This window comes from Xiphias gladius, chromosome 5 (assembly GCF_016859285.1).
Source record: "Xiphias gladius isolate SHS-SW01 ecotype Sanya breed wild chromosome 5, ASM1685928v1, whole genome shotgun sequence".
Taxonomy (NCBI): Eukaryota; Metazoa; Chordata; class Actinopteri; order Istiophoriformes; family Xiphiidae; genus Xiphias; species Xiphias gladius.
The window spans coordinates 7355178-7381285 of record NC_053404.1 but is presented as its reverse complement, the minus strand read 5'-3'; the positions used below and the strand labels follow the sequence as shown (position 1 = coordinate 7381285).

At 38.4% G+C, this 26108-nt stretch overlaps 1 protein-coding gene across 1 annotated transcript in view; it reads left to right on the top strand.

The window, feature by feature from the left end:
- Positions 1–439: 439 nt before the first annotated feature.
- LOC120790182 overlaps positions 440–26108 on the top strand; it is an 86642-nt gene continuing 60973 nt past the window's right edge. The window contains exons 1-2 of the mRNA XM_040127531.1: positions 440–771; positions 11193–11222. Of these exons, the coding sequence (XP_039983465.1) occupies positions 586–771; positions 11193–11222 (216 nt within the window). The 5' untranslated portion in view covers positions 440–585. The remainder of the gene's footprint in view (positions 772–11192; positions 11223–26108) is intronic.

Sequence of the window (26108 nt, the reverse complement as noted above, 5' to 3'; positions counted from 1 at the left end):
GGACAAAATAATAGAGACACCTGTCAGCATAACGCAGCACATTTCAACAGTACCACAAGCTACATCTTCCAAATTGATGACACGGTTGGATCAACACCTCTCTGAAACAGATTAAAAAAAAATCTGCCAACTGAGTGTAGTTTGCTCATATGGAAAAATAAGGGAGATTTCATGTATGTGAATGTGTCAAACGATTCTGCCACCATGGGGCGCTGTAAGACAGCCCTGATATTGTGTATTGGCGACTATATACCGGCGATGAATGCACAAGCAGCAGATGGATTTGAAGGGAGATTCCTGGGACTTTTAATTTGTAAAAAGGCAATTCTTTTACACTGGAAGTGTTCTGGGCTCAAAATCGTGGGTCAATTAAATCTTGGATAAATCTTGGCGATTGGCGTGATGCGATTCGCAACTGACGTCATCAGCGTGCAGTGTCTGGGAAAGAAAAGTTGGTAAGGGAGCTATCAGTATGGGAGACCTTCAAGTTGCCAGGAGGTTCTCTAACACAATTCCGAGGTAGTTCTACGTGAGTTGTGAACTTTCTCGGCGCCACATACAACCTTACAGTAGTGGGGAACGATAATGGATAGCTCGGATACTAGAGACTTAGCCGCAGAGAATGGCGGGTTGGCCTGCAGAGAGGAGCCGAGCAACGGAGGACGGTCGGTGCTCCTTATGTGTCTTACCTATATACCGGAGAGATACAGGACCGCCAAATTCAGCCTGGGAGCCTACCTGCTCTGCTGGGCTCTGTTCAGATGGTACAAGGTGAGATTCTTTCCTCAAATGTCTGGCTGTGAAATTTTAAGTAGTTTCGAGACAAGGTGAAGGCAAAATCCAAGCACGAATCTGTAATCCTAATGATCGGTAGGAGCGTTTACTTTATACAAGACCTTTTCTAGGATATAACTCCGAATTTGGCATATATAAACAACGTTTTGCATTATAATCAAATGAAATACTATAGTAATAGTCCCGATGCAGCTTGATACCACTACCTACTGAATGTAGGAAATTAAACTGTAAAAGTTTGACACTTGGATGGAAGGAAGTAGGCTACTACCTGTGAAGTAGTTGTCGAATTTAAAATGGGCTCATAATGGTCACTAAATGACTATTAACACATTGTTCCTGCCGAGGTGACTAAATTGTGTGACCGATTTGTGTCACCATGTTTTCCTTTTACTTTCTTACCTTTCTACTAGACTTTTTAAAACTACAAAGTTATTTGTGATTTTTTTGAATTAGACACATATATCTATAATATCTATAGCTTGAAATGGCTGGACAGTAAATCAATATTGGGGATGTCAGTGGTATGGTATCTTACTGTGTTATTGTCCTATGACAATAACAATCTGCTGTCCAAATTAGTTATTTAAAGCAAATTGTAATTAAAAACTACTGAAACGACAACATATTGCCCATCCAACATTCAGTGGTGTCTTCAGTTCAGCTTTGGACTATTGGTACAAACACATTAATAAATTATCTTGCCAAAGAACATTTATTTGATTTCTGAAATTTGTCCTGTCTCCGAAGGCATAAACTGTTTCCCACACATCACAAAAAACACAACGAATAACCAAACAACAAAACAAATACTACAGACTTGCAGTATATTATATCAGACATTACAAATAAGTAAGTAACTACAGTGCTAGCAGTGGCTCACTATAGTCAGTGTTGAGTCTACACAGGAACATAGCAGTTAGATCTTGGAAAGGATCCCAGTATATTTGTTTGTGGTGCTAATCAAAGTCATATAATTTCAAAAATGTATACCCAAAGGTAAAAAGGTAGAACACACACAGAGCTTCAGGATAATCATGCTCTGATGAAGCCCAGTAGACCGTAACAGGTGGGCCAGTCATATTCTAGGTTTTGAACTAGTCTTGTTACGTTTGGGTATTCAACGTTAGATTTACACAGGTACACTAAGGCCTACTGAGAACCCAAACTCTGATTTAACCTTTTGGCAGAATGAGGAACAAGAGCTCTTTAATCTGTTCAGTCTAACATGTGGGACTCTAAATCTTCTCTTTGGTGGCAAAAGCTGATGATCTACAAATTAAATGTGAGGGGTCTGATGTAATATTACCAGTTAGAGACAACATCCTTACACAGTTTGAAAACCTAACGCAAGTGTTTGATCCACAATCTTTGCACAGATACGTAGCAGTTTAGCTAGCTGAACAGAGAGACAACTATACCACATTCAGATTCCATACAGCATAACACTCTGTATTATAGTTTAAAAAAATAATAATAGAATAATGGTAGAATCTATGAGTTTGCTCCAAATGAAGTATGTTGTACCTTGCTCAAGATAAAATATGCATAGACTCAATAAATTCTCTCAATTGTACCAAAGTTTCAGTTTCACAATAATGAGTTTACTGTGCATCATTTAATAACAGTTATGAAATGATAAAATACCTTTTAAAGACAGCAAACTGACCTGCTGTTGAATCACTTGCCACATTACACTTGTTGAGGGGAACATTGCCTGAACCTTGCCTGATCAATTATATCAAACACATAGTGCATCATTGCTGTACGAAAATGCTACAAAATGAATTTGCTATATTGGAAGTGCTGCGGGACACTTACGGAAGTGATGGGCTCAATTTGACCTACTGGCTTCACAGTCAGACAAGTGAGAACGATGAGTGAGATGTAAATCAGGGTTCCAAGAGACCTATAGATACCTATAGTGTATTGTAAATCAGTGATTGATGTTTGAAATATTATTTGTAGTATTAAATATTTGTAGCATTGAATTATTAGTTATGAAGGAAATGGATTGGTGTGAAACATTACCATAGGCTATGACATCTTCTGTGATAGCTGGTATCACATTTTGTTGTTATCTTTGTGACTTTCAATTACCAATATAAATACTGATCCATCCATTCGTCCATTTATTTAATTGAATTAGTTATGCAGTAATATAAATATAGCATAGATAAATGCCCCTTATTCACTCGTCCACTCGTAACAGGAGTATACTGGCAGAAATGCAAATCAAAATAAAATAAATAAAATAACATTAACTAACTTAAATTAAACTAATTAAATAACGAATGTCCTAAGAAATGTCTACTATACTGTTGGTAATTCCTAAAATGAATTTTAATATCATACAAGCATACTTTATTAGCATCATGTTATGATACAGGCTAAATTTACAGTAGGGTTAGGCGATGTAATAATGAAACAATATAGATTTGTCTGCTTTCAGAGATTTGTCGCATCATTGATACTGTCGTATCTGTCACCTTAAAGGGGCTGTATGTAAGTTTTTGCTTTTGCTACAGAGGCAATGTTAGCATTAACAGCTGATTACTTACCAGTCTAGAAGACACGTTGTGAGTTCAGGATCAAATTTTATTCCTTTACTTGCCAAGAGCTGTCACCAGCGGTGGAAAGCCATGCCAATGTTTGCTCTTATTTTGCTTCTATTTCTATCACTTCTTTTCTTCCACTGAAGTTAGCATCCTAACCAGCTATGCCATTTTGTCACAAATGGATAGCAAGTCAATGTCGCATCCAGTCTGCCCTCAGTCCAACATGAGAGAATGAGGAAGTAGCGCTGCTCAGAGGGTGTATTCTGACGTATACTTATAGAAATGCAACGATGGCTGAAGCTCTTGGGTGAAGCGACCATCACCACCACCTGCTCCCAGCAAGAAACTACATTTGGCGGCAGAGAAAACCTATATATAGCCCCTTTTAATATCTCTGTTTAGATTAAATCATTGAACATGACTGATTCACGGCAATATTGGATTTTTATATGATTTGTGTAGCAATGTGTTTAAGTACTTGGATTTGTCAAACCTTTCCATGTAGTTATTTGATACATTAACCGTTTATTGATTGATTTTTACAGAAAATTTACTGTCAGATATCAATAAGGCTGTATAAAATTATGCATACTGTGATCGAGGATATTGTCCATATTGTCCACTGCTGTTTTATATCCAGAAATTTTTTTTTGCTGCTTTAGCAGGTGTTACTAAAACTTGAAAAATCATCTTGAAGAAAAAGCCTATAAGTTGATTGGGGTGAACATTTGAAGATAAAATTGTAAATGTACTTGGTCTGCCCTCTATGATATTAGAGAAAACAGACAAATAAACAGGAAAATGTCAAGCTGACTGTGCAAAAGAAAGGTAATGCATCATGCCTGATTGAACAGAATAGAAACACAAAAGTCATCAATTGAGGTGTGTTTAAAGTTTTTTTGCAAAGCATTATTATTTATTTGTGGTATGTTTTAGAACAATGTAAAGCAAATTTACTTAAAATCTGAAGGTACTTTGCATGCCACAGTAGTCCACCCACAATGCAAAAATCGTCAGTCTAGTTCCATGAACACTGAGAGAATACTGATCCTTACATATCAGAGCCTTGGAAAGATTAGTTGCTAAAATCTTTTTTCAAATGTTTCGAATAGCTGACCAAGCACAGACGAGTATGGAGCGGGGATTTCCGATGGAACAGTTATGTTTACGCATTGATCATTAGCTGACTTTTGGTCTTTTCAGTGGAGAAACCTGTTTAGAGCAGGTGAGCTGCATCATGACAAACCGTTTTTTTTGATGCCAAATCAGACCAGTAATGTGACTACCTTACAAGAGTGTGTTGAACTTCGTACATTTACAATGTGTCTGTTGGCTACGTCGCTCAAATATAAAACACAAAATAATTGATTGCATAAGTATTCATCCCTTTTACTGCAGTGTACCTAATCATCACTGGTGCAGCCATTCTAAAGAGGATTTTATACAGCTGCATCTGTAGCTGTATAGCTGTATGGTCCTTTAGATTGCTAGTCATTTTTGTGTCAAAAACTAAATCTCAAAGAAGAATATTCCAAGCAAATTGGAAAAAGTGCTAGCAAGGGAGAATACAACCATTGTGATCACAAACTGTAAAAGAGAAATTAAATTAAGCACTTCAAGGGGAGTCCAAGGGATCCAAAAATACTTTTTACAAGGCCTGTTTTTCATGTTCTGAAGTATGAGTAGTGCTGGCCAAAAATGAACAACCGAGTATTTTCAACCTGTATTTTTGCGAGTTTGATACAAATTGAGTTTATACTGGTAGTACTGTCTCCAGGAAATAGCCAAATGCCCACACTTTAAGTCAGACACTGACAACAGCTCTCTCCTTCTCCCACCTACTTTAAATGTTACCAAACTAGCTGCCAGCCATATAAATGAAAAAATCACAACCCTAAATAACGTTCAAACTCACTTTATTACTGTGTGACAAAGTTTAGCTGCTTTAAGCAGTGCAGGTGGTGACCGATGGACACATTTTCCCGTCGGGGCTTAACGTAGATGTATGCAGTTGCTGCTGTTGACACCGTTCAGTACTACAAACGGTACAAACTTGACTTGGCTGATGCTGACACCAGCTCTTGTAAATGCTCGCTGCACTTGACACTTCCAGTACATGCCAAACTATAGCCCATACGTCAAGGAATGCCGAACAGTGCCAAAGAGACTGCTTGGGAGCTTTGGTGCTCGCCGGATTCGTTCACTTACCAGAGTCAGATAGTAGACTCAGTGCTTGTTAGCTTGTTAGCCGGTGGATATTAATCCTGATTCCTACTGAGACTCACTGCTGCAGTTACATAGCTTTCAGTGCCTGTTAGTATTAATAATTGTTTTGCATGTTGATTTATCAACAACATACTGTATATACAAGTTGGTAGCATAAACACAATTATCACAGTAAGTTAAGTAAAAACAGTTCTTAATTTCGTACGGTATTAGCTTTATGTAGCCTGCTGCTTAATATTTTGGGAGGATAATTATGCGTTTTGTTTTACTGACACTCAATACCGGCATAACATGTTAGTGTGTCCTGCACTCTTGTGGCATGAAAGGTGCACAAGACCCAATACCTGTAAATTCGAAATACTAGAAATATTCAAACTATTTAGACGTTCCCACCCGGCATATGCCAAAGGGAAAAAAACACTCAAACATCCCAGAACTAAGTAGGTGCCCCTAAGTCCTGTAAGGTCATTTTTAATTTTATTTGCACAAGATAGTAACTGGTATGCACAAATTATTATCTTGTGCTCCCAACTCATCTCTTTTTCAGGGAGTTCCTCATACATTCTTTTACATACATTCAATGGTTACCTTCAGTGGCTAAGCAGGAGGAAGAGATGTTTAGGCAAACCCAGTGTAAAATAATGTCAAGGAAGGATGTATAGCGGTGGTTCCACTGGTGTGTACCCATTTTCATAATTTCATCCTTCAGCACCAGTAGCATTGGCATTTTGATGTTTTAGGTGCCGGACCTTTGACATGCCTTAACTGTATTTTAGTTATCAAATGCAAATACAGAAATGGCAGTGCAGGTCTGTCTGATATGCTAAAAGAGAGAACCAGATTACAGGTGGTGGTACATTTTGCAGATATACACTACACTTATAAATTTGATATATGTGCTAATGCAAAATAGTTTTATGCATAATTTGAGGAGATAAGTTGTAAATTCAGAGGTAGAGGCAAGAGGTCCTGACCTGAACTAGCCTGTTGCAGGGTGTATTTAAGAATCTGTCATGAACACTGTAGTGCATCATGAATGTCTGTCATGACTCAATGCACATTGACTTGACAAAACCATTATCGATCTTAATAAGAAAAAGGTGTGTCAGGAAAGGGATTGATCATCAAGCTGAAAAATGTCCATGGACCTGGCACATGTTCTTGTGTTTGCAGTGCTTAATGTAGGGACAAGCAAAGTCATGTCTTGATTCTGCCTCCAGGCTCCTCTCTGCAGCTACATTGGTATAGTGGCTCACATCCGGCCAGACTGATCCACCTCCTCTACGCACTGTTGGATTCCAAGGTTCAGTTCATGAGCGTCTGCAGACATGCAGCCTGTACACTTGTCTTCACTGATATTTCAGATATGGGAATCAGTGGGAATCTAAAAGCTTTTGCTCTTGATTTAAATTGAGGTATTTTTTGTCTCTTCCTTTTTTTCACCTTGTAGAAAAATAAAGGTGTCAGCATGCTCCAAATGAAGTGCTTGTTGAATTGTCAAACATTGACTAAAATGTTCTTCCCACACACTTATCCAATGTTGGATTTAGGGGGGCTGTCTGTGACAATTTTTGTAACTTTCTGAAATCAAATTTCTGCTGATCACTTCATGCAGTGATGTGGAGGTGAGAAAGTAGACAGGATTTCCTCTTCTCTCTTTTTTCATTCCTCACACAACTACTACTACTACGTTTCGTTAATGCAACATGAAGAATGACTTCAAATAAAGATTGTGCAAAATTGTGTGCTTTTATTCCCATTCTAATTATCACATCTTGCACCTCTGATGGCAAGCTTTACTGCCCGCCTTTAAATGTGGCCCCACACATAACTACAGTTTTGCCTTTAGCTGTGTTTGGATGACACGTATGAGCTAGTTTGTGTCGAGAATACCTCTGAGTTTAGGATAGAGTCACATTATTGAAAGTTAATTTTACAGTTGTGAATTTAGTTGTGAATTTAGTTTCATAGTTACTAAACTGAATCATGATTTACAAATTCCAAATTACACTTCAGTTAACTTGCAAACCACTGACACATGAATAACAAGTTTGACCCAGGAGACCCTGCCAGGAGCTATTAGCTCCCAGGATCCCCCAGGATTTCTCATGTGCCCATAGCTAAGGATAGGTCCATTCAAGGTACCCTAGCAACCCAGATCTAGATAAACAGCATAAAATGGATGGACGGAAGGATAGATTTTTTTTTTTTTTTTAAACAACATAACTATAGTAAACCATTTCTTGAACAGTCTAGAATACACTTTTGACAAGAAATTATAAAAACACCAATTTAGGTCACTGTGCTGGTTGGTTTAGCTGACAGCTAACTGATGTTTAGTGTTACAGTTCAGAGGGTTGTGCAACCTGCCTGTTTCCATTGTCTGAGTGTGGTCCACAGGTTTAGGTAGTCCATCCATCACATTTTACTTATTAATCTAATTTTTTTGATTAATTGCTTCATTCACATACAGTAATGCCAGAATTATGATAAATAGCCATCACAATTCAGTAGAACCCAAGATTTTAACTTGAGATATTTTTCTTAATCTGGAAAAGAGCAAAAGAAAAACAAACAAAAAAACTCATAGTCATAAACCATAGCACTGGCTAAAATTGTAAATTGGACCTAATGATGATGCTAGATAAAAAGGGAACATGAATATATGGACCAAATCTTATGGCAATCCACCCAACAGAGACTTTTCAGTCTGGACCAAAATAGTGGACAGACGGATGTTGTTACCCCAAGAGCCATGTCATTGGCTTGGCTAAAAATATTGTATTAGCACTACATCTTAGTCCAGTTAAAGATAATCTATGATTACATTTTATGATTTTTTTCTAAATTAAGATTTAAAACTCTAAGCTTTATTTTGCAGGTGGTGCTCCAATTAATATTTGAATTTCAGTAAGGATAAATTAATTTAAATGTTGATTCAAGCTTTTGCTTTCTATTTAGGTAAATCTTGCATCACGAGTTTGGCTGTTGACCTAAAGTTTTTAGTAGCGTAAGTAGAAATCAAAATAATACCTTCATAAACAAGATCAACTCTGCAATACTTTATTTTTACTCTTTTTTTGAGTCAAAAGATCTTTCTCTAGATCAAAATCCACACAGTACATAATATTAGGAACCTCTTTTGCTTATATTTAGTCACTGCTGTTTTGTGCAGTTCACATCTCCTTTAAGTGTGAAAGTTCATTCTCGACCTGGTTATTATTGATTTGACAAAAAAAAATCTCTCATGTCAAGGTCCATTTACTAGCTTCTTCTGGAGCTTTCAAGCATATGTCACGGTCCTACTCCGTGAATAGAGTTTGCTCAGATGTCATGACAGGATCATAAAAACCACAGTGTACAGGAAACCCAGTTATATAGATCAATAACTCATTTTGAACTCTAACCACCATATACAACATCAAAGGTCAGGGATGAGGAGCCTCCTGTAAATTATCAGGGAGGAGGAGGATAGAAGGGACTTGGAGCCAGTGGGTACAAGGAGTGGATGATGAGACTACTGGCCTTACATAGGACCAGGGAGGACATTGGTACAGTGGCTTCAGAAAGTACTCAGACCCCTTCACTTTTTGCACTCTTTATTGTGTTTTAGATTTAATTATAAATGGATATAATTTCCATGTTTGCCCATCAATCTACACTCAATAACCCATAATAACAAAATGAAAACTGCAATTTTATTAAAAATCAAAAACTTAAATCTCTGATTTACAAAAGTATTCAGACACTTAATTCAGCACTTTGTAGAAGTAGTGAATTAAAGGTCTCAGTAATTTGGCAGCATTTACAGCTTCAAGTCTTCTTGGCTCAAGTCTGTACAAGATGGGCAGTTAATCCCATTCTTCCTGGTAGACCCTCTCAAGCTCCATCAGATTGGATATGAAGCATCTGTGAACTGTAATTTTCAGGTTCACAGATGTTCTATTGGGTTTAGGTCTGGGCCACTCCAGGACAGTCAGAGACTTTGTTCTGAAGTGACTCCAGCATTTTCTTGGCTGTTTTGCTTTGGGTCGTTGTTGTGTTGAAAGGTGAACCATTACCCCAGTCTCAGGTCACATGCACTCTGGAGCAGGTTTTCCTGCTGTGTATTTGGCTGCATTCATCCTTCCTTCAATTCTGACAAGTCTCCCTGCAGCTGAGAGACACCCCCATAGCATGATGCTGCCACCACCATACTCTACCGTAAGGATTGTATTAGCCAGGTGATGAGCAGTACTATGTGTTCACCAGACGTAGTGCTTTTTAGTTCTGTCCAGAGAGTTAAATTTTTGTCTCATCGTACCAGAGAATCTTTTCCTCATGATCTAAGTCCTTTAAATGCCATTTCGCAAACTCCAAGTGGGCTGACATATGCCTTTTACTTAAAGTGGCTACCATAAAGGCCTGATTGATGTAGTATTGCTGAGGTGGTCGTCCTTTCTGCAGGTTCTCGTATCTCTGCAGAGGACTTCTGAAGCTCTTTTAGAGTGACTGTTGGGTTCTTGGTCACCTCCCTAACCATAGCTCTTCTTCCCTGATTACTCAGTTTGGCTGGAGGACCAACTCTAGGAAGAGTCCTGGTGGTTCCAAACTTATGCCATTTCACAATTATTGAAGCCACTGTGCTCCTGGGAACACTCTCATCTTTAGAAATGGGTTTTATATCCTGATTTGTATGGTTTTTGGGACTCCATTACATGGCTGGACTGTCAGAACATATAGACAGGACCCCTTGAGAGGAAAACTTGAGGACTCTGGACAAGAGACTGAATGAACACCAGAAACAGACAACTTCAGTTGTCTGTTTCAAAACCACTCATACTCATCACCATCTCACCATCTGCTAGGAAGACATCAAAGGTCACTAGACACCAGAGTCTTTCTTTGAACTGAGATACCAATAAACAACCTCCTGTTTATCTTTTGACCTAAGTCCCATACTGAGGTCAGGTGATGACAACTGAACCACCTTAGTCTACTCAAACTACTCCATCTGCTAAAGATGACCATTAGATGGGCATTTTTATGAGGGCACTAGATGTTTTCAAAGCAGCTGTGATACCAAGAGGTTGCAAAAGTGACTTATTTAAATGATTACTCCAGCTAAAAACGTGTTTTAGAAAATTAAGCACCCCTGTAGGCTTGAAAGGTAGCTCTGAATAGTTTGTGCCTTGCTTCTTCCAGTGGGGCAACAGCTGTAGTCAGTTTGGTTTCATGGCAAGATGTTGGATAGTTCTGAATGACAGGTGTAAACAGACAAATGTAGAGAGGCTGTGTCTTTACAGTAATATTTTGACACACATATCATTTTGACACACAATGCAGAACATACTAAGGACATAAGTGGACAGAGTAAACAGAAGAGAAATAGAATAGGTTACAGAAGTGGTTTGTAAAGTTTTTATGGATGTTTTGATGCTTTTTATTTGCTATGAAAGTTCACATGGAAAGGATGGAATATTGGAATGTACTGTAACTTCTGTGACTCCAAACAGACTTCATCATTTGATATTCAAAACATCAGTCAATTATTCCTTAAAATATTGATCTTATAAATGTCTGACTAAAATGTTGTGTTCATCCTTTTTTTTCCCCTTTTTTTCTTTTGGTCAGAATCTCAGATGCCGGCCTGCTCCTCTACAGGTAAGGAGGCAATAAAAAATTCTTCTTTTTAACTTCTTTTTGACAAAGGTCTAAAAGGTGATGCTTTTACAGTCATGTTAGCATTATAAGGGTAAGTGGGGTGAATACCTTGGGACCCTGGTCAATCCAGGGTCCTAAAAGCTACCTGCATATAGATACATCAAAAAAAAAAAAGATCCCTAGTCTTATATAACAGCATTTCCACATGGGCATGTTGTTGCCAATTTTAGGCTGGGTTTAACCACACTGACCCACGCTGTTGTGGTCCTGCTTGGTAGCAGGGCTGACCAGGGCCAACCTGAGATGGTCTCCTCTCCTCAACCAAAGCTGTGTCTTGTGCTAAACTCAACATGTGTGTTGGAGAGCAAGCTAGAGAGAAAGCTCTGTTTTTAGAAATCTTTGTTGACCTCTCAGTACTTCTTTAACTTGTAACTGAATTACTGTGTTTTGGAGTTTTAGTGTCACTCCTGTGTTCCTATTTGTACTTTTATCTATCAGCCCCACTGTTTACTGATCACTTTATGGGTTTTATTATCTTGTGAAGTTACTGCTGATCTAAACCAAACATTTCCTGCTTCACATTAAAAGTTTTCCACTGGTGAACGACTGGGAGGCTATTGCCGTGAAGAATCTTTAGAAAATGCAGTGTCACTGAGTTAGAAGAACATTGTCAGCTGCATGTTCTTTAAACAGTCGACATAATCAGCACTAATTGCTCAGCAGATCAGTTTCAAATAGTGCAGGGGGGAAATGGTGAATGAAGCTGTTGATAAAGAGTTGCATGCCCTCTGTTGGTTTTGTGATCCAGCAAACCTCCAACAGTTCTTTGAGGTAAACACCTTTTACGTCGCTGTGATGTCCCATACTCAGCTTGGCTTAGTGTGAATACCATAATAAGTCCACCAATCTAGATAACAATATAGGTCGTTTGTCCCTACCCTCAGATACGATCCACAGTTGGGCCCTCATAAGGTCAGATGGACTTTGTCATAATTGGTTACAATAATAAACACATGGTTAAGTTTGTGGAACGGTCATGGATAATAGAGACAACGCTCACTATTGGTTTAACGTAGGAAAATGAACAGTGGTCTCCTGTGTGAATGTCCGATGTTTTGTCGACCCATGTTAATTTATGTAAATTATGTATTGTTGTAAGGCTACAACAGCAGCATGAACGTACAGCTGACAAATCTGCAGAAATGATGTAATGCAGTCGTGTCAACATGGACCACAATCTCAAAGGAATGTTTCCAACATCTAGTGGAATCTATACGACAAAGAATTTCAGGTTTACCAGGGCCAGCCCTGGTATTCAGAGTTCAGCACTGCAAACTCCATCCATATAGTTCCTGAAAGGTTGGAACGTATTGACTCCCAGTGCAGGGACTTTTTGGGTGACGGTCTGTGGCTGAGGAACAAAATTTAGACCCATTCTTTTCCGCTTTAAACAAAGGTAAGGTTCCTTAGTTTCACAAAAAGTCCTGGAAAGCTTCTGGAGAAGTTCCTGTAGTGAAAACAAGCTTATAGAAATTTTATCGCAATGACAAGCCCCACATCTATGATGCAAGATGCAAAGGTGTCTTTCAGCAGTCCAAAAATTCTGAACCTCCTGTGGCACTAGCAACATTCAAGAGCACTGAAGCTTTTCCAGTATTCTTTAAAAACAGTCTTAGTTCACCTCAATCAGTGTAAAACACTTACTGTGCAAGTTGTCTCCACCTGTGGCTGCTGAAGTGGTTCTTTTGAGTGGCCCAGTTTTAGACTGCAATCCAGCCCTGATACTTAGGGATTAAAGATAGCTAGTGTAGTTAAATTGTACCATCTCTATGGAGGCAGTTATTGTCTTCCAAGTATTCTGAGGTATGATACTGCTATATATTTCAAAAGTGTTATAACGTCATATTTCTAGTTTGGATCCTAAAATCTGCAACCTTTTGTAAAGTTCAGAATTAAAAAGTACCAAAGTTTGGGGATTATTAGGACTCAAGAATAAACAGGACATAAAGGCAACTTTTTATCTAGAGTGGGAATTCAAATCGCAGTGCAAAAACACTGGTGTTTCATTGAAACAACAGATGCTTGTCTGATGGTTCCAGTATGAGAAAAGTTCCTTAGTTCTTATGTTCTTTCTGTAATGCATCACCACGTACCTCAAGTGCTAGCCAGAATTACAAATACAGCTTCCCTAACAGCTTGGGGTTGCTGGACAACCCTCCCTTCCTCTGGCCCTCCTCCCTTCCCTCTCCTCTCTGTTATTGGCTTCTCTTGTGTGGTTGGATTGCATGAGTTTAGGCTGCTGTGAAGAGACAGATATTTCTATGAAGACAGGCCAACACAAGCCACCACAGGGTGTTTCTTAAGGTCTGCTATGGCGCAGGTGAGGCTGTTTCTCTCTATGTAAATGTACAGCACTTATACAGAGCTTTTCTAGTCTTACTGACCACTCAAAGCGCTTTACACTAGTGCCACATTCATGCAGTGCTTTTTCTATACAAACAGTGCTTTTCTATATACATACACACACACACACATTCACACACCGATGATACATCAGAGGCAAATTTTGGGTTCAGTATCTTGACCAAGGACACTTCGACATGCGAACTGGAGGAGTTCGGGATCAAACCACCGACCTTCTGGTTAGTAGATGACCTGCTCACACCATTGAACATGGAAAAAGCTGTGAGGAAGGAGTTCATTTTTTTATGTGTTCTTTTTATGTGACAACAGTAGGAATTTGTTATGTAATGCCTAGCCTCATTAGTTCCAGTCTGTTTGATTTGTGTTGAGTTTGTTTGGCCAGAGCTTCACTGGGTTGTACATACTCTCTGATGGCCATCTGATCTCTGACAGGTCATAAAAACAAAACATTCTGCACCTCTTCTCTTATTCTTATGCTGCTCTTCTTATTCTCTTTTTTGCGGACCAAGGAATTAATCCAGAAATTCATTCTACAGTGGCACTCTTTGTAAACCACTCTGGATTAGGGCCAGGATCCTACCTCAAAGGAGTTCCGAAGTGGGAAGAGCTTGGTTTGGAAGTATTTTTTCTTCACTGTAAATTGCCATTTGAAAGGCTTCTTTTATTGAATGACTGTTGATTCTTTGGAATATAGATTCCATTTGATATGAGCAGGCCTTGTTACTGTAGATGTTGAATTTATACAAAATTGACCTGAAATCTGAAAGTGAACTGGTTTAAACTGCCGAATGTTAATGGTAATGCAACGGAAATTTAAGCTTGATGATTGGATGATTTTTACCAAAGGGTTCTTCAAGGGTGACAGTTGACCTTTTCCCCTCGGTTTTTGGTCCACATGCTTTGATCTTTAAAGAACCAGATTTTCTAAAATGGTTGTTCATGATTCAACCATTTTCATGTCCATTTGAGCCTTGAAGAGCTCTTAGTCATCTAACATTGACTATGATAAAATGAATAGGACTTTTACTTTTAAAACCCTGAATGCCTGAAATACTTTCTCCTACTTTGCATCTCTGTACTGAATCGTATCTGTACCTACCAGTATGGAAAACTGACGGGCACTGAGTTGGTACACAGTGTTTGGTCAGATTCTTGCCATTCCATGCTATGTCCAGGACATGCTGATATTAAAATCTTTCTCATTGTTGTTTCCTGTGAAACATCCTTTGTTTCATGGGAATGAATTAAACAATGGCAATGAGGTTTCCCACTTGAATATTTAGAGAATCTATATTGAAACCAGTGGTGGCAGGCAGTCGCTCCAATTAGCTTCTTTATTTTCCAGCCTCTTTCCTTTCTTTAGCTTCTTTCTTCTCTCTTTCTGAAAAACTCACTGTCAAAATGTGAGCAGATACGTGAAGTGGTCTGTGGTTGTTGAAGTGTGAGAACTTTGCACACAAACAGTCATCAGTAAATTGGTGTCTGGGGCGAACCCATCACATTCCTCTCAGAGTGGTAAGAATGGAGTGGGGTTGGTGGGGTGATGGAGTGATGGGCGTCGTCCAGTGTTTTAGCATACAGTTGCAAAGTTGACATGAGAGATATTCAGGAATTTGTCTCATTTTAAGCGGAGAAAATGGAGTAAGGAAACACTCAACTGCGACATTTCCCGTGCTCCGTCGTTATATCAGTGCCTAGTAGTCCAGAAGTAGTCTTCTAAATTGACTTGTTCCCAATCTCTCTCTTTTTTTTGACCTGTGACTTCCTAACTATTAGAGAACAGTTTGCATAATTCCTTTGATTATTGACTGTTCATTATAACGTCTGAAGTGAGAATTGCTAGGGTATATTCCTTTACAATGTTAATTTAGGCATAAAGACAGTATAATCATAATGTCTTAAAGTTTACAGTGAAGTCTCCTCCTGGCTGTTTAAAACACAACAGCTCTAAGGAACTATTTTGATCATCAACTTGGATTGTGAGCTGATCATCAGTATATTTCTTGCATCCCAATTCCCAATTTAATATAAAGTGTGTTTTACTTGGAGTGGAATTTCATAGCAATCAATTCAAAAGTTGTTCAGAGACTGCACTCTCAGGGGTGTATCCACTGACTGTCAGACTAATTGGCCAACCTACAGTACATTGCCATTCCTAGAGCCAGCTAGCTTGGCTAAACCATACTTGTGCTTCTAATCCGGATAAATCCCAATTTCTTATTTGATCATTCCATGCTCCTTGCTCCTCACTTGATCTGGAAATTGTTCAGTCCATCATCATGAAGGATGTTCTAAATCTTTTATTTCTGTTCTGAGGAGCAAGGATACATCAGACCAGTCTTTTACCAGACTGACAAACCCCTTTATTAGAAATCAGTCAGTGACTGGGCTCTGTAGCTGATCTGACTGCTTTGAAACTGCATCAATGCATCACTGCAGTTTTGTACTGAAGTGGACAGACAAATGGAGATCCAGATTTAACTCAAGCGTAGGCCTATTACTCCTGGGTTTTAGATTTTAATTTGTTTTCTGATTCACCTTCTACTTAAAAATACTGGATTTGCATTGACTGTTGGTCTGATAACTTTATTTAAATCAATCAATAAACACATTTTAATTGTTTATCATCATTTCCATTCAGTCAGATGTGAGACTGAAAATCTCATCCATATAAGGTATTTTTGTCATAACCTGGATTATTAAATAATAAATGTACAATCACAATATCAATAAATGCAGACACCAATTATTGATACATACAAAATATTGTATTTTAAAAATCTGTTGCTGCAAGTAGAAATGATTCTGGTGCATTCAGCATCTGAGCAGTGAAGTACTTTTACATGCTGTGGTTTGACTGATCTGAACACAATATAAATACATAATGTCAGAGAAGCAAGTTCAACTTAGTCTGGCTCTCTTGGGGTTATCTGGCTTCACTGAGCCTAACATTGGCCATCCTGGATAACCGGTATCATGAAGCTGGTTTTCAACTGTTTCTGTTTATTCTGGGCTTATGTATATGGCTACAAGTGCATTCATTTAAAAGGGAGTTGTCAATTAGAAGCAACATCGTCAGAACTATGAATTAAGTACTTAATATTATATTAGTTGAAACAGCTATACCTGCAGGTAAATTTCCGTTATAGTGACAGCAGAAAGTGATATCCAACAAGGTGATAGGTAAACAATATGATTGCATAATTAGAATATGAATAAGAAGCTGTAGAAACACCAGAAATAATGTCTTACTAAAGGAAGGCTAATGATATACTCTAAATAAGTGCAGAAATTATTATAAGGGTCTTTAGTATAGAGTATGTATTTTTTGCTTTTTATTGTCTGATGATCAACAAACTATTATGAATATGTTATGCACATAAAAAAGACAAATAATGTCAGACTGTTTTATGCTGCCAATGCAGAGAGGAGAGGAGAGAGGAGTAGAATGGAGTAGTAGTATGGTGATCCATACTGGTGATCAGTGATTTCAACAGACCCTGCCCATGAGGGACAGACCGCACCACCATTACAAAAGTGGCCCTGCCCCCAGCAACATGTGATGGAACAAGCCCCACCTCTAGCAGCATTAACATGTGATGTGACAGCAATATATATGCCCCACCCACCAATGTGAAGCCAGACCCCAGTGACAGAAACAGGCAGAGGCCACGAAATGATAACTGGCGCTGCCCCCAGCAGCAGCCACATGTGATGGACACGTGATGGAATCAGGCTCTGCTTCCAGCAGCAATATGGCCTGCCCCTTTGACTGAAACAAACCCTTGCGCTTAGTAACAGCAATATGTGATGTGAACGCACCTGCCCCTCAGAAACAGTAACATCTGGTGGAACAGACCCCACCCCCATGACAGCTAACCCTGCCTCCTCCTGACCACGTGCTGAAATGTCTTTGAGCATCCTGACCCCCAAATTGCAGAGGCAGAGGCAAATTGTAAAGTGTTTTATATAAAAGCTCTGTAAATGCAGTCAATTTACCATTTGCACTGTACTTAATAAATCAAAATATAAACCTTGATTAAAAGTAAAAATCTTTAAATAAAACTAAACTTTTTTTTCCCTTTGCATTAAAATAACTTTCTTTACATGAAAGTAGTGTGCCCTCTCAGAGATATTTAGAAAATAAAACCACATAGAAAATGTAGTTTCATAACATTTGTAAGTTGCCAATGTAGTTTATGTACTCTCACCTGTAGTTAACGGGTCATAGAGTCAGAGCATGTGATTGGTAAGTTTACCTGTGAATATGGAGTGCTTGATTTTGCTTGACTATAAACACAAAGTATTGGTAACCATCCTAGTGAAGTTTAATATCGATACACTACCTGGCAATATTAATGTACCCAATAGACCCCCCAAATCAACCACCTTTCCTCATAATTATCATTATATAAAAATATTCTGCATTACTCATTACATGTCAGGAAACCTAACGCTAGCTGGATTAACGACACAACAAACTGTTAGATAATAAAAATGTCATTGTTGACCACTACAGTGCTATTATAGTACCAATTACTGTGATTGTGTGTTCACTCGTCCACCCACCACTCTGACCTCCAGACCCTCTTCACTATACTATATTTACGTATACTCTTTACATTTAAGGCTGCCATTGTCTTTGCCCAGACTGTGCTGATGGACAGAAATGGTATATGGATATAATTTGTAGGAGACTGACTCCTGGAAACGGATGCGGGCATAGTAGAGTAAAGGAGCCATCTTAGGTGAATGAGAGTGAATTAAAGCACGTTCGCTCATTTGTGTATGCGTACTTTCCCAGCTGAGTTTACTTGGCTCCTCTGCTTCCTCCCAGAGTCTGACCACAGTCCTTCCAATTAGAGAGGACCAAATGTCAAAGGTGAAACCAGACTGAGAGCAGAGTTAGCCCACTGGGGCTGAGTTACCCATGCATGGACTCTGGCCTGGCCTTATCCTACCTTTTCTTTATATATTTTGCCCATCCTATTTCTGTGGCATCTATGCTAATGGAATCTAAACAGTGCCAGTCGGAACACAGACTTTCTCTGCATATTTTTGTTTTCCATTTGACTTTAGCATGAAAACCAATATCATGACATTCTTTCTTCTCACACAGCATAATATGAGTGGTGACTCTTCTGTACTATTCAATACAGTGTATGTATTTAGATGAATGTTACATAGAGTAACTGACAAAAACAAGTGCAGAGGGCCTTCTGGATTCTGTTTGAAAGACCAAAAGATCTCACAGCATGTCTCCACTGTCTATAAATATATGTTTAAAGATTAGGTAACAGAGAGGTAGCCAAAAGATAGTCAACAAGAGCACTAGGGCTTGAAAATCAACATCATATGCTGCAATTAGGGGTCTTAAAAGTATTTGTCAGCCAATATTTGTGTACATGAAGCAGATCATGAAGATTTTTCAGTCAAAACTCTTCATGATATCTAACAGTTAACCATTAAAAGTGGAAGTATTATTAAAAAAAATGCCAAAGAGCAACATTGAATAATGTTAAGATTTAGATGCAAGGAAAGGCAGTGGACAGCAACAAACAGCATGAACAATATTTTGAAGATCGGTATTTAATAAAAATAACATGATACTCTGCTACTCTACTACTGCAAGGCAAACTTAAGGAGATTTGTGACTTTCATCTTCTTCGATGTTGCCTGATTTCATGTTGAACAAAACTGTAAAGCTGCTGTGGTCCCAGCAGTTAGTGGAGTACAGGAAGAGTGGTAGCACAGGCACAAATGTCAAAATAAAGGTCGGGAACACTAAAACATAAACTTCTCATGGTCATTTGCTCAGAAAACCAAACTGAAGCTAAAAGTAAAATGTAAAACTGAAGTAGTAGAGAAAGTAGAACTTTTGAAAAAGTTGAACTAAAATAGACGTGCTCATACTAGGATAATTGGCTAGGAATATACTATATTAACATATTTTTTGAAAGTACTGAAGTGTTTAGGTGCCTGACCTGACCTGACCGTTGTTGTATTCTATTCTCCCTGTCTCTCTCTTCCTCTCTATTTGTATCACACCTCATTTCCTTTCACCTCTATGCAATCAGGTACAGTAAAGGTATAAAATGCCCCAACAAAAAATTACAAAAAAGAAAACTACAGATGCGACAAGTAAAGCTCCTTGAATACTCCTCAGCAGAGTACATGGTGTTAATGCCCTCAGGTCTTTTCGTTCTTTTTTTACTTTTTTCATCTGCAATACAGTTTTCTGCTGAAATTCTGTGAGCCAATTATGATTGAAGATATGGTATGAAAATCCAATGTATCAAGTCCTTTTAAAGATAAAAAAGCAGCTTCAGTTTGAGGCAATGGGAACTGAAAGTGGATATAAAGGTTATGGATCATGTCCCTGTCTTACTGTTATTTACAGATTACTTTTGGATTAGTGATGGCAATTTGTTTAATGTTACTGATTTAAAAAATATATGTAATCAAGTATATAGTCAGCCAAAAAAAGATTAAGAAAGAGAGAGTAAGAGTGAATGGCTGAGCGAAATTGACTTTGTTACCTTATTTGAAGTTACACAATTCACTGGAAACCAGTGCATTTACCTGCATTCATATTCAATCCCATCCCAATAATAATATTTTCTCACATGAGATTTTATTACTCATCATACATTATTATGAGAACCTGCTCCCATGTGCATTAGAAAAAAAATGTATATAAAGTTACAGTATCTTAATGTTTACAGCCCTCCTAGATTTACTGAATTTCAGTCAGTCAAAAAGCAACAGAGCAATTAGTATTTGTGGTACATGTACATGTGTTAAACACATGGTATAGACCTCTCTGTGTAGAGATTTTTTTTTTTTTTTCTTTTACTTGATTCCGGTTCAGACAGTGTTGTTGACAGCATGTGGTAGAATCTATCAATAGGTAAGGATAGTTTTTCAGCTCCATCTTAATGCAATACTCATATGTCCATATGTACATTGAAAGAGTGAATGGTCACTGCATCATGTTTCCAGCCATACAAGGATATAAGTGTAAGAGATGGGAGCAGCAGTGGAAGAGGGAATTTCTCTTTCAGTTATTATTTTGGAAAATAACCACTTGATTTGTGTCAGATGTATACGTAAAAACATTTTTGCACTGCAAAAGGACTGTGAATTTTGTCCTCCATCTCTTACAGTGGAGTCTTGCTATGAAGGAATCTCTTCAGACTACAGAGGAAGAATTACATCCACCAATAACTCTTTGAATTTACATATGACATAAGAGTCTTGTATTTTTATAGGAAAATACTGTATCATTTAACCTGACCCAGTATAACTTTTAATGTTGTTGTCAAACTTCATTTATTAAGGGAGTATCATTAAGACATTACAGATAAACAAGATCACATCAAGACAGTTTGGTCAAACAAAACAATTAGCAAATACACACACACACACACACACACACACACACACACACACACACACACACGCACACACACATTAAAACAATCACAAATATTATTGAAATATCAGTAAGAAGAACTTAAATTCAGTTTTTTTGCAGGTCATTCCAAAAGTAAGGTGCATGTTACTAACCCCAGTTCAGATTGTAACTTTAAAGCCAACTTCCTCCTGTGAGCTGGGGTCATTGTTGGACACTTAACTCAACTAAGGACATTCTCCATAATCCAGTGTAGATAGTATAGTGGATTGTATGATTTTTTTCTGTTATTAAAAGAGAAACACACTCTGTTCTTGAACAAGAATCCAATTTGAATTTTCAATTTTTGAGCAAGGTGTTCAATGGGAATTTTGTGAGAGCAATCTGCTGTCTAACCAAATTACTCAGTACTTATGTACTAGTAATTTGTGCTAGTACAGAAGTACTGAGCACTTACTACTTACTACTCTATTACTATGTAATAGAGTACTAGTGCTATACTCTATATTTTTGCTTTTATGAAATACATACACATTTTTCTTTTTCTAGTTTAGAGGAAGCTTTAAACGACAGGTCTGGTGGTCATCCAGACCTATTTTTATCAGAGTAAGTAAACTGACTGTTATTGGAGTTCAAACAGCTATTAGTGCAACACAGCACAGTCAGCAATGAATTCATCAATCATCCTCACCTAAAAGTGCTGCTGGTGGCCTTATAGTCTTCAGACAGTATAGTAGTGGTTGTGCAATCTTAAACCTCTGAGGAGGTACTTGTTACATGTGAAATTCAGCACCTTGTCTGGGTGAAGCCCATTCATTAGATTTGTGATGAAGCTCAGTTTGAAGTGGAACTTGTTTTAGTTTGAACAGAGGGGGTAAACTTGATCCTTTGGCTATGCCAATGGGGACAAGTCCTGACCATTGAAGTTTGCCTAATTGTGTGGTTCCGTGTTTTTATTTTTTATTTTTATTGCTAGCCTAGTTTCTCAGTAGAAGCAAGTCTGCCTGTGAGAAACATCCAGGCTTAACCTTACATGGTGATGTCATGACGTTCTATGTTGTTGTACTGTTGAATTACTTTTGAACCCTTGCAATTTGGGCACTGTATGTTAAAATGGCTGTATCTCACACACAATTCTTGCCATTTTGATATAAACCTACTCACGTTAAAGCTGGGACGTGGCACTTTAATGTAGTATCCATTATTTTAATTCAAACTGAATGTACTGAATTACAGAGCCTGAGAATCAAAAATGTGTAACTGTCTAAATACTTCTGGTCTGGACTGTATACTTAAACTGTTTTGTTGAAATATTTTTTCACTCTAATGATAATACTAGTAACATATCAAACATGTTAATATGTTATTCCCAGCCTAGGGGAAACCTGAGGATTGCGTAAAGTGACTCCCCTCTTTCCCTACTGCCAAGGACCAGTGCCAAAATAGATTGAAGTCCTTACAGAATTGATTTATTTACCAAAAACAGTAGGAAGAGGTGTCAGGGTGAGCACCGTCAAAATAACTAACAGAACGATCTACAACAGTGTTCACTAATTTACCTAATCTACAAAAGAAAATAAAATAAAATACAGGCACCTTACCTGCCTTTTTAACATAAAAAGAAGAAAAGATTGTCAACAAAAAAAAATGCTTCTCACCCCTAAAGCCACCAGGACTGCAATTAGAAGATATTTACACTATTTACAACAAAGATCATTCTGATCAGTCAATCAAGCTAACACTAAATCCATGATCACTTGGCAGAACAGCATTTCACAGTGTGGGTGGGAGTCAGGAAAAAAGGCGACGTGAAGCCGGCATCGTCAGGTACCATTTATAAGTAGGCACCATCAGTCTCAGTCCAATCAGCAGCCGCCACCTACAACTCAACATACTTGAAGAAAAAACAGAACAGGTGAACAGCACCACCCTCAGTCAGGGAGGGAGAACAGCATAAACAGAAAAATACTAAAATACAAAAGGTCATAAAACATGTATAACATCTATAACAATAGCCACGTGTCTTCATTTTCAAGAGTTACTCAGTTGTGTTCCCATAATTAAAGCTAAAGGAATAAATATTCACATATATAATTTTTTTGCACTTCTGGAGTGTTTGTAACTGGCATTTCCTCAGAGCTCTTTCTGGAATTGTGTTCATCATTATGAACCTCTGGTAGCTATGAGAAACTTACTTTCACCTGACAGAAAAGATTATATATTTTTTTTGGTCATGAATATACTGTATCTTTCATTTCGCGGCATTTATGTAGCTGTTCTCTCCTCCAGGGCTATTCTCTTCTTTTAATGGGTTCCTCCACTTTCTATCCCTCTCTCATTTACGTGCATTATATCTGCCCAATGTTGTCTTCGCTTCATGTTTAACACTGGCCTGACACTCTGGGTCAAATAGCTGGTCGGGCCACCAGGAATTCTCCTGGTACCCCTGATAGCCAGTTTGGGGCTGCTTTTCAAGAAAAACAAGAGCGTTGTTTCAGCGAATGCCCAATAATGATGTGTTTACATTCAAGTGTGAAACCCCTCTAGTGGCCTTAGGTAGAGATTTTTTGTCTAAACCAACCTGTTCTGTTCTAGTGGGCATGGACCAAAAACGTGATAGGTTTAATTTGGAGGACTTGTTGGTTGGAAGAGTTCAAGGAGGAGGCAGTATTCCATGTTTTGCTTATCGTAAGTAATTCCATGTGCAGATCCAAACCGACAGTTGTGTGTCCTACTAACAAGTATTGTGTGTGTATCCAAAGCCAGATGCATCTTATTCCTTTGTGTCCTAGAGCTCCACTGCTGTCCAAAAATTAAGCACATCAATGAGCCACACTGTTGCACTGGGTGATGTTCTTTCATTACAATGAACACACATTTTCAGTCCCACATACATCGTCCTGCTGCCCCTAATACTCACTAGAGCACCAGATGTGGATTAATTTGCTGCTGAAAATAGTCCCTTAAAAATACGCGATTTCCTTTGATTTTACATGGTGTAAAAGGCTATGTTATAGTTAAGTAAAAAAAATGATCCTTCCGTATTGTCACAATATCCGCATTACTAATGACTGACTTTTTCCTCGTGTGTACACTGTAGTGGCACAGGTAGTACTGAAAAAATTATTTGTTTTAGGGCTAGGGGATTTAATTACCACTTAAACGTATAGCTGTACCAACTACTAACAGGCCACAATGTACACTGAGCAACAAGAAAAGGATTAAGGCCTTACCTATATCCCAGTGAGCTTGACTAGCTTCCAACAGTTGCTCCACTCTTTCCCTGAAGCACCACTCACCGTCCCTTCGTGATTGGAGCCAGACCTGGCATCCTCTCTTTGTTGCCAGCTATGCACTGAGCTGGTAGTTGGTTTCAATTTTTATAGGTTAAAAAAAAGATATAGCTAGAAACTTAACCAAAATTTCCATCTTGATGTTTGGAAACCAATCAAAATGACAATGTCAACCTATGACCATGACACTGAGTGTCCAGAAAAATAAAAATGCTTAATTGATAATTCAGTGCAAATTGAAGACCTTGTGGTAAATGTTAAAATGTTCAGTATATGTTCAGATGCCTAGTGAAGCCCCTTTTCCACTACAGATCTTATCAACCCGAAACTGGAGCTTTCCATAACCTGAACCTTTTAGAACTTTTAGGGCAAAGGTTGTTATATCTGTCTTGCTTTTTCATTGTATCTATGTCGGTCACTGTTTAAATGAGGGCGGGGCTAAGCCCATCACACAAACACACACACACGCACACACACACACAGCAGAACAGAGGGCACAGCAAGTCTATGACAACAACGCTTGTTAACCATACCTGCAACAGAAACCACCAGTAATGGAGATAGTACAAGCTACACCTGTTGTACAAGGAAGGACTTGCAAAAATGTGACGTCTTCAACCCGCAGTCAACTCGCTGTCCCCTCTTCACCCACTAAACTTGAATTTTTTACTCACCCATAAGGTGCTCGTTATGCTAATAGTGGAGATGTTACAACACAAATGTTTGACCAATCATCTGTAACTTGATTTAGTCCCACCCCTTGAGGGTTGATGAAATTTAGCTCCCGGACAGCTCTCCTGTCTCTAAAACAAACCAAAGCAAACAGTGGAAACAAAAGTAGAACCTAGGACAATTGGTGCAAGTTCAGTTACAGTCAATAAGTTCCTGTGGTAGAAAAATGCTTATTATCCTACTGACTCTGTTCTTTAAAGGCGTTTCATATATTTTGTCCCCCTTATTTATATACATACTGTGGAACAGCCAAAATATTACAAACACCTTTCGGTATACTTCAGTGCAATACAGCAACACAATACCCTGCAGTTGAATAAAGACCTGTCTGACTCAGTGTCAACAACAGTGAAAAATGTAACAAATTTGATACAAAATGTATCACAGAACTGTCGATTGGATTACATTACAGTGTATAGGGTCTTGAATTTTTGGTCACACTGTGAAGCCACAGACAGTGGGTAGTTGTCATGTCTGCATGTTTGTACACTCATTCAACACGTCTATGACATCAATTGTCTTATGAGAGTGAGTCAGGGCTTTAGAGTAGGACCAAGTACTTTGATCCACCTTTAACCCAGATTCTTCCAGCAGCTGAAAATAAAGACAAAGAGACAGGGGTTGGAAGGGCTGGTAGGTGAGCAGAATGGAAAGGGGAGAGCCAAAGAAAGCATTCCTCACAAGAATGAGAAGGATGAAATGAGCCAGTGGGAGCATAATAACCGACTGACTGCTTTTCTGACATGATTCCTTTGTATTCTTTTCATAAATTGGTAACAAGACTTTTCTGTGGAAGATCCTGTCCAGTGAATCCATTGAAAGATCAGACTGAGAATCATCTTTCATGGTTTTAGAGGAACAAAAAATTAAGCAGCATGTTAATGAGCTTTGCTTCAGTGTGTCCCAGCTTTAATGGAGCTTCTCCTCTCACCATCCAGTTGCTCTCAACAATGTCCTGCTGGGACTCACTGTCAGCTCTCATTAGAACTCAGAACATAGTCTGACAAATTTAGAAAGCACACA